At 48.2% G+C, this 9,409-nt stretch overlaps 1 protein-coding gene across 3 annotated transcripts in view; it reads right to left on the reverse strand.

Annotated features, from left to right (window-relative positions):
- LOC103131011 (excitatory amino acid transporter 5-like) overlaps positions 1-9,131 on the reverse strand; it is a 20,259-nt gene extending 11,128 nt beyond the window's left edge. For 2 of the 3 annotated variants that reach the window (XR_001660470.1, XM_007542548.2), the window contains exons 1-5: positions 8,666-9,130; positions 3,445-3,524; positions 2,011-2,226; positions 444-486; positions 165-372 (exon numbers count right to left, since the gene is read on the reverse strand). Coding sequence is in view for 2 of the 3 variants with exons in the window: in XM_007542548.2 (XP_007542610.2) it covers positions 165-372; positions 444-486; positions 2,011-2,226; positions 3,445-3,524; positions 8,666-9,079 (961 nt within the window). In the remaining variant the exon portion in view is untranslated. Of the gene's footprint in view, positions 1-164; positions 373-443; positions 487-2,010; positions 2,227-3,444; positions 3,525-8,665 lie in introns of all 3 variants that reach the window. The other variant, XM_016666329.1, reaches the window with a different exon arrangement.
- Between the last annotated feature and the right edge of the window lie 278 nt (positions 9,132-9,409).

The raw sequence follows: 9,409 nt of genomic DNA on the forward strand, positions 1-9,409 counted from the left end.
TGTTGGATCCAGGTGTGTTGGACAGGGAGACATTAAGAGCTGCAGGACTCGGACATCCAGGACCAGGACTGCCCACCGCTGACGCAGCCTCTTGCCATAAGGAAGTATCAACCGCTGCTTGTGCAACAGTCTTAATTTTGGCCCTAACACCCTGCCATACTCACCCATGGTGGCGGAGAAGATAACGATGCCGAGGACGTTCATCTGCTGGCTGCTGCCAGGACTCGTCTTGTAGATGACGTCTGGGGGCGGAGTCAGCTCCAGGTAGACTGTCCGTCCTTTAGGGTCGTTGTCGTCGGGGACGACGTAGACAAAGTTGGGCTGGATGGTTTTGGTTGGGACTCTGAGGATGGGGATCAGGTCCGTTTTGTACTGCAGCAGCAGAGTCAGGTGGTTAGAGGAAGCAGAACTGACAGGAGCTTCAAACCTGTGAGGAGGTTTACCTGCTGGAACGTGGCTTCGATCAGGTTGGAGGGAACCATGTTTCTGTGGGTGAAGGAGAGAAGAGCCATCAAATAAACAGGAAGCCTTCATGACAGACACACCGAGTGTTGGAGCTGCACTGGGCCGTGTGCTCGCTCCACTGCTCTTTACTGTTCTTGCTCAGTTCTGCACAGCCAAGAACAGAACCAAACATCCTGAAGTTAAACCTGAAGTACGGCAGCCCAGAGAGGGACAATAATCTGTCTGTGTCCACTCCCACCTCATCTCCTCAGCCCAGCAGAGACTGAGGCCTCCATCGATTACTGGACCCAGACTGGTGCTGCTGGTCAGAGTCCTGTCCAAATCAATGTTGGACCCAGAGGTTCCCATCAGAACACGCCTTGTTCCACTGTTCTACGGTTCAGTTCTGACCCTTGTGTGTCCAAAGTAGAAGCTCTGGGTGGCTCTGTCCCCGGGTTCTCTGGCGGTCCTCTCTTGGATCTCTTCAGTGTGTGCTGCCCCCTGCAGGCCAGCGGGAGCTGCAGGAGCTTCCTCTGCTCTCTGGAACCGCAGGAAGTTCTTACAGCACAACAAAAACAGACGGCAGGCTGCTGCACGCTCAGAGGTCAGAGGTCACCAGGATGACGGTGAAGTGTTGAAGCGGCGCGTGCAGCTCCTGTCAGACCTGGGTCTGCAAACGTGCAGCAGCAGAGATCAGTGACTCGGTTAATCTGCCTCTCATCCCGCAGGATTACTAAAAATACCGCCAAGAGCCGGAGCTCTGAGGGGATGAAGAGCTGCAGCGCTGCTACGGTTTGTTGACCCTCGTTGGACTCATCATTTCTGGATAAAACTGATCAGCTCAGCTTCATTCATGCAGCTGCAGCCTTCGTCTCATGCTGCAGGTTGCTAGGTTACATCTTTAGCACTGGTGACTGACTGGTTGGACATTAGAAAGGAGACGAATGTCTCTTTACATCCCAGACGAGACAAAGTTAATACCAGCCACTATGACATCTGTTTGCTGATTAGATCATTTCAAAATGGGTTTTTATTTCAGGGCATCAGAGTAAAGGTGGCTGAAGACCAAAACATTCCTGTTGTGACTTTTTTACACTTATATGTTGTTCAGTATATTTTGCATGATAAGTGACTGATTTTATATGTGAAGCATAATTTACATGATTATTAATTGAATTGAAGATGATTGTATATAATTACAAAGGTGACGTAATTACCTTTGTAAGTGCGAGTCATGATTTATTTGACTAGAGGAAGTCTTTTATTTTGAGGAATGCTGAACAGGATCTGGTTGTGTTTTGTCGCTGTCTTGCTTTCGTTGATGTTGGTTGCTAGGTTACGAGCAGCTGTCGTCGTTTTTCTCAATAAAAACTGAACAGAAATGTTGAGTAAAAGACAAACGTAACATTTCCACCATTTCTAAGACTTTGAGCTGTAAACAACGTCAGACTGTTTTCCTTCTATGGCAGGTTGGCCTCCAGGGCTTGTAAAGCAAAATAACTTAAAGCAAATCACTCAGTATGCCACCTCCTCCACACAATGAAAATGACCTTTGACCTCCCTCACCTGATCAGGTCGAGCAGGGCATCGGCCGAGGTCATGACCGGCCCGCCGCCCAGACGGTTGCTCTCCATCTCCGTCCCCGTGCCGGGCTTGATGATGAGGACGAGGACGATGCCAACCACCACGGCGATGAAGGTGGTCCACAGGTAGTAGGTGACGGTGAGGACGCCCATCCTGCAGCACGCTTTGGACTCCATGGAGGACAGGCCGGACATCAAGCTGCAGGACAAACAGGAGGACACAAACGTCAGGCAGCCTGTGGAGCCCCAGGAATGCCTCCGCACCAAATCAGCCCTTAAATTATAGAACGATATTAGTGCCGAAATGCAGACTACAGCCCACCTAGCAGTGGCTACTTCCTTGTCACAATGTGAAGCTACCTATTGATCTGATTAAGGACAGACTGGCACCAGTAGCTGAGACAGGCTAGCATTAGCCTTAGACAGGTTAGCATTAGCCTTAGATAGGCTAACAACTAGCATGCCTATGCTGGTCACCTGACCAACCTTTGAGCTTTCACTAATCAAAAATGATTTATGGTGACTTCAGGCATTGTATCCAAACATTTGTCTTTATAAAGTTTCCTTTAAAGGAGAAAGCACAAGTCACCAAATGTAGCCTAGTTTCCTTTAAAGGAGAAAGCACAAGTCACCAAATGTAGCCTAGGCATGCTAGCTGTTAGCCTTTTCAATGCCAGTACTAGCCTATCAAAAGCTAACACTATGTGCTAATGGACAGCACAGGAAGAACATAAATAATACATGAGCAGTCTCAGCATGGTAGTCATCAGCCCCTCTAATGCTAACGTTGGTTAGCACTCGTCTCATTGGCTGCTCAGTTACCGGTGGGGCTGGCTTTGGATTGGACACGGCCTCATGCAACAATAAAGTAGCCACCGCTAGGTGCGCGATAGTCTCAATTTTGGTGCTGATTCTACTAAATGTTTTAACTTCATCCATCTTATCGTGTTTATCGGGTCGCGGGTCCAGACTTTCACCTGAAAAAATAAAAAGGTGCAAGAGTTCAGCCTCAGCTGGAAACATCACCGGGTGTCAGTCAGTCTGCTGCTCTGGAGCCTCCAGGCGTCAAGATGGAAACACAGCAATGACCTGCTGCTACCCATCAACCTGGGAAGGGTCAAAGGTCATCCCCAGAGCATCTGAAGTCCACTGTTCTCATGACAGACAGAACCAAACGGCAGAAACTCCTCCAAGCATGTGTGAAGCACGGAGGTGGACGGATGGTGATGAGGGTTATCGGGTCAAAGGTCAGGACAGATTCATCATCACAGCCCGGATCATCTGCCAGCTGTTTGGGCTCCCGGTTCTACCGGTCCTAAAGGTTCTGGTTCTTCATGCATCAGCGCCTGCAGTTGGATCAGAACCAGAACTGGACCGTTCTTAAACAGACCGCTGAGTCGGTTCTGCCCGCTCCTACCTGGACGTGATGAGAGGAAGGATGAGCATCTTCAGCATCCTCATCAGCAGCTCTCCAGGGAAGGAGAAGTAGATCTTGGCCTGAGGACAAAACAGAGACGGAGTCCAACTCCATCATGGGTCTAATCAAAGTAAAACCTTCTCATCAGCTCTGAATTAAACAAACCAGAATCATGTTTCACTCTTCTTCTGCACATAAAAACACATTTTCAGATAACAAATATCTAATTATCACAGTGGAAAATGTTTTAGTCTGGTCTGATCCAGAAGGCCAGGCTTTCAGACGGTGCATGAATGCATCACGGTGGAAGTCTTTCCTACAGCGATGCAGCCTCTGAATGCTAACCAGCCAAAACGACAGGCTGCTTCCACACTTAGAAAGGAGACAGAAACCATGTGCGGTTCCTCAAATCTATTTATTTACATCTATGTGATCCCAGTGGCTCAGATTATGGGTCATAAACCATCTACAATACGGCCTGATCGGACTCTCTGGTCCAGAGCTGGACTGGTTCCAGTCCGACCTCAGCAACAGGAACTTCTTTGTGTCAATAGGTAATTTCTCATCAAAGAGGTCAGAGGTCACATGTGGGGTTCCCCAAGGTCCAATCCTAGGACCCCTCTTATTTACAATCTGTATGCTCCCACTGACTCAGGTTAACAGGAAATAAGATCAGTTACCATGACAACACAGATGATACACAGCGCTACATTATGATGTCATCAGGTGACCTTTGACCCCATCCAATCACTGAACAGACACTGAGAACAGATAAATGTGAGGATGAGATGAAACTTTCTAAATCTGAACAGAAGCTGAAGTTATTATGTTTGGACCTAAAGAGGAACAATCTAGAGTTATAGATCTAGAGTCATGATCTAGAGCTATAGCTCTAGAGTCATATAGAGTCATAGATCTAGAGTTATAGATCTAGAGTTATAGAGAATCATAGATCTAGAGTTGTAGATCTAGAGTCATGATCTAGAGCTATAGCTCTAGAGTCACAGAATCAGATCTAGTCATAGATCTAGAGTCAATGCACAACTTCAGTTATTACAGCTGGAAACCAGAGGTCAGGCTGACCTCTGACCTGAACCTTCAGACGGTTGGAAAGCGGCCGTCTACCAGCCGGATGATTTCCAGGAGGAAATGTTCCCTGAATCGCTGACAAAACAGATTATCTTTGATTTACTGAGTGAATTATTGTATTAAAATGCAACAACCTGGTGTAAAGTGTTAAGCTGGACCTGCTGCAGTATGATCCAGTTCTTATCCATTTCTTCTTCTTTCATATTAATTCCTGCATTAGCTACATCAGGCTAGCGTAGCGCTGACGTTAGCCTTGTGTGCTAAACATCTCCACAAATAAAACGCAGTTTCCTCTTACAGGGACGGATTACTGATGCTGGATTTGGACTGAGTGTTGTTAAAGCTCCCAGGCAGCGGTTGGCAGGAGCAGCCTGTCCTGGCAGAGGTCGAAGGTCACTCGCCTTTACAGGGACAGGAAGAACCTCACAGGAAGTTAAAGCAGTGCAGAGACATGAATAGTTGATTGAGCTACCTGACAGTGTTCTTCAAGCTAACAGTAACTAGCTGACCCTGCAGGAAACAGTTAACCTTCCTGTCAGGAATAGACTTCCTGCTCTGATCTATGTGACCTAGATCTATCTGTCCTAGTGACTCTCTCTTTCAGAGGCACAAACTAAAATCAAACTTAAGGCTCATTTTCATGAGTGGTCAAAATAATGACACTGAACGCATCATCACGACTTAAACACCTTAAAAACTGGATTCTAGAACAATCACAGCGATGCAGATGAAACTGGGTCAGACTTTCAGAGTCTGTGCACCAAAAATGCCAAACAGAACCTCCAGAACCTCCGGGTCAAACCGAGTCGGCTTGTTTGGGACTTTGAAACCGGATCAAAACCAGATCCACAGAGCTTCAGTTTATTTCTGCAGCTCATTTCCAACAGCCTCAGCCACTAAAACACTTCACAACAAACAGCAGCACAGCGAGGTAAAAGAAAACAGAAATCAAATTAAGTTTGGTAAAATAATAAGACAAATATTAAACTGGCAGATTCCAAAAGCTAATAGTGACTAAAAACCAAACAGTATTGAGTTTTAGCTGCAGCGATGTCCTTCCTCCTTTTCTCTTCAGCCGGAGTTGAAGGAGGAAAGACGAGTTTCAGTCTGGAGTTCAGCAGCCAGAGGGAGACGATCCACAGAGAGGCTCCGTCTGCTTTGGGACGGACGGGAAAAGCTGCAGCCGACCTCAGGGCTCCGGGTGGCTGTAGGGCTGCTAGAGCTCACTTCAGCACGAACCACCCAAAAACTCTTAAAAACCATCAATGAAGCCTTAAATGTGATCCGAAGGCAGCAGGGAGCCAGTGAAGGGGAGCCGGGGTCACAGATTCACGCCTCCTAGTTTTGCTCAGCAGACGAGCTGCAGCATTTCGTTTGCTCTGCTAAAAGCCTCAGAACAAACAGTTACAATCATCTAAACGGCAAAATCAGACTTTATCTTAGCAAAGGTCCTCAGCTGAAAGAAACCGGCTTTGATGGCAGCGCTAACATGCTAATCAAATTTAACACAGGATCAACAATCACACCCAGATTTTTCACAAATGGACGACAGAAGGAGGACGGGGGACCAACCAGGGGGCCACGTCCAAGAGAGGACAGCAGCGACCAAACACAGTCTCAGCTTTTCCTCATTCAGGGTCAGAAAATGTCTGAACGTCCTGAAGACGATGATCCTGTAACATCGGCACAGCAGACCGGCCGCCATGCTACAGGCAGACGGATCTGAACGAGTCTGCAGAGACTTGGTGCTTTTTAAAGCTACAACCCAGAGGCAGAACAGGCCCCACATGGGCCCTGAGGGACCTGCAGAGGACCAGCGCTGCCCGGATCTACTGTTTGCTTCTTTTAATGATATAATTCATTTATCCCCCTTTAATCCTCCTGCTGTCATTTTATCTGCAGAATATCCAACCACAACCGGGTCGGGCCTGACAGAACCAACAGGTAACCAGCATCCCACCAGAACCGTCAGAACCTGCTCCAAATGAGGAATGGACCCAGGTTTCTGGACCCAGCATCGTCGCTAGCTGTTTCCTGTTAGCCGCCACCGCTAACGGTTCTGATGGTCCAATGAGAACAGGGGTGTCCAAAGTGGGTTCTGGAGGCCCGGCATCCTGGTGTTTTAGTTCTCCCTGGTTTAACACACCTGGATCCAGTAGAGAGGAACACTGACCTGCTGAGAAGGCCGGATTCCGGGCCTCCAGGACCCACTTTGGGCACCGCTGGCTTAGAAGAACGAAAACAAGAAGTGAGGCGATCCGGGTCTCTGAGGTCCGACTGTCCCTGGACCCGGACAAACTGGGACGGGTCCAGTTCCCTCATTCCAGTTAAATCCAACAGAATGACCTTTGACCTTCTGGTCCACAGTCCAGTACAGGTTCTGGTTCTGCTGATCAGAGAGTTTCAGGAGAACGTCCAGAGGGCAGAAACCATGGAAACGATGGACAACCAGGTGGCCTTTGACCCCGTAGAAGGTTCTGACCAGATCAGACCTGTGGAGTTCCAATACAGGAGTTCTACTGGTGAAGGTCCAACAGAACCAACCAGGAACCAGAGCAACATCAGAACAGCCCCAGAGTTCTGGTCCTCCTAACAGAACTTTAGGTCCAGTAAGAACCGAGTCATACGGGGTTCCTGTTCTGGACTCCATCAGAACTTTTGGGTCAGTGTCAGAAGGAAAAGTTCTGATTGGAGCAACTCCAGAACTTCTTTCCAACCAGAACCATCCAGAACTCCAGCTGACCCGGTTCTGCAGGTTCCTGCTGATGACCAGTTCATTTGGACTGTTGGTTCTGGAGCAGAAACATCAGGAACCTGCTTGGTTCTGAACCGGGTCAGCTTGCTGTCTGAGGCTGAAGCTGTGCTGTAAGTGGGCCGGTACGCAGGTCAGAGGTCAGAGGTCAGCCTGGGGAAAGTCTTTGAAAGGTAAAGTTTGTTTATGCGAAGTGGAACATTCAAATCACCGTTCTGGATTTCCGTGTCTGATCTGTGGAACCGGCAGCAAACAGCTGCGAACAGCGACTGAAGGCAAACACAACCGTCCGACTGCCGTTCCAACATGGGAAAGATTTCATCCCTCCATCGTCTTTTCTTCGGTTCTCTGCCTCCATCTTCAGCTTCCTGCCATCAGATGAAACGATTCCAACGAAAACAACCTGACCGGTTGATCAATGCCCTGCTTCAGTTATTGATCATCGTGTACAGATGCACAAACAGCTGCATCATTTTTCAGCCAACGTTTTGGCGCCCGCTGCAGCGCGGCACCCAGATGCGTCGCATGTGATGCGTACGAATGTTTGGCTCCACTGTGTCAAATATCCATATTTATCAATAGATGTGTCCAACTGATCCAGTTTGGTCAACAGAACAGGTGAAGACGTTTAATTACAGAAAAATTATTACTGAGAAATTACATTTGTCTGCAGTAGAAAATATTAAATACAACAGAAAGAATTTATTTTAAAAACCAGCTTTTTACTTTCTCTTTAATTTCAAAGTTAATAACATTTATCTGACTTCTAAACAGACTTTAGAGCCAAATCTGATTTATTTATTAAACCTTTAATACAGGAAGCATTTTAATAAGAGAATCATGTTCGGACTGCTGAATATTCTTCTTAATTTAAACTGGATGTTTTTCTTTCAGTAACATGAGAAAGTTACAAATCTACAATAATTTCCTAAAAAAACTGTTAGAATTATTATATGCTTAGTTATTAATTAAGAAGTGAAAAAAATACTTCTGACTTGACTATGTAGGCTCAGAAGAGATAAAAGTTTTAAAGTATTCAGTCCTTCATTACTTCTCCCTGGTTGCCATGGAAACAACATGACTTTAGAGGTCAGCATGTTGCTGCTGAAGGAATGAAATCAAGCCGAATTAGATCCAAATCATTTTCAGATTTTAGAGACAAAATGTTCTGAACTGTAAACATTTAGAAAGTAACGAGTTACAAAGTTACGTCAGTCTGTGAATCACTCACAACGTTCTGTGAAGAATTTTGACATATGTACCATTCGTCTGGTTCTGATCGGCACAGCAGAACCAGAACCGTTTGGGCCAAGCGGAGCTGCAGTCAGACACACTGAGTCCAGAGAGGTTCTGGTTGCGGCCCGGTTGGAGGTTCCGTACCTGTGTGGACAGCTCGGTTCCTCTCAGCATGAAGCCCAGCGTGCAGCCGGTAACCACGGCGATGACCGACAGCGTCAGCAGCCCGTTCCTCTGGCAGAAGCCCCTCATGTTCCTCCAGCAGTCCCCGCCCACGCCGGCCCTCAGCCAGGCCCTGACCCGGCCCGCCGGGTCGGACCGGGCCTCCTCCTCGCCGCCGCCGGGCAGCAGAAGCTCGTCCATGGCCTCCGAGGTGGTGGGGTCGTCCTGGCAACGAGGCGCGGGGCAGCCGGCCTCTTCCATGAGGGAGAAACAATCAGCAACAGCAGGCTGCAGGAGGCTTACCGCCTTAAGAGGCTTAAGGTGGAGCGGAGGGGGGCGGCGTTTCCTCTTCACTCCTTCAGGAAGGTCATCAGAGGTCAATGAAACCGACTCCATCAGCAGCAGCGCAACTCACCAACAGGAAGTGATGTCACGTCCTGTGACCCAGACTCTGGTCTCCAAGTTCGTGCAAGAAAACCTTAAAACAAATCAGGGGCCCAGAGTGGGGCCAGTGTGGGCCTAGAGTGGGGCCTGTGTGTGTCAGGTGTGCTCAGAGTGGGGCCAGTGTGGGATCAGAGTGGGGCCAGTGTGGGATCAGAGTGGTGCCAGTGTGGGATCAGTGTGGGGCCAGTGTGGGCCTAGAGTGGGGCCTGTGTGTGTCAGGTGTGCTCAGAGTGGGGCCAGTGTGGGATCAGTGTGGGGCCAGTGTGGGCCTAGAGTGGGGCC

Source organism: Poecilia formosa, unplaced genomic scaffold, assembly GCF_000485575.1.
Source record: "Poecilia formosa unplaced genomic scaffold, Poecilia_formosa-5.1.2 Scaffold708, whole genome shotgun sequence".
In the NCBI taxonomy this organism is placed as follows: domain Eukaryota; kingdom Metazoa; phylum Chordata; class Actinopteri; order Cyprinodontiformes; family Poeciliidae; genus Poecilia; species Poecilia formosa.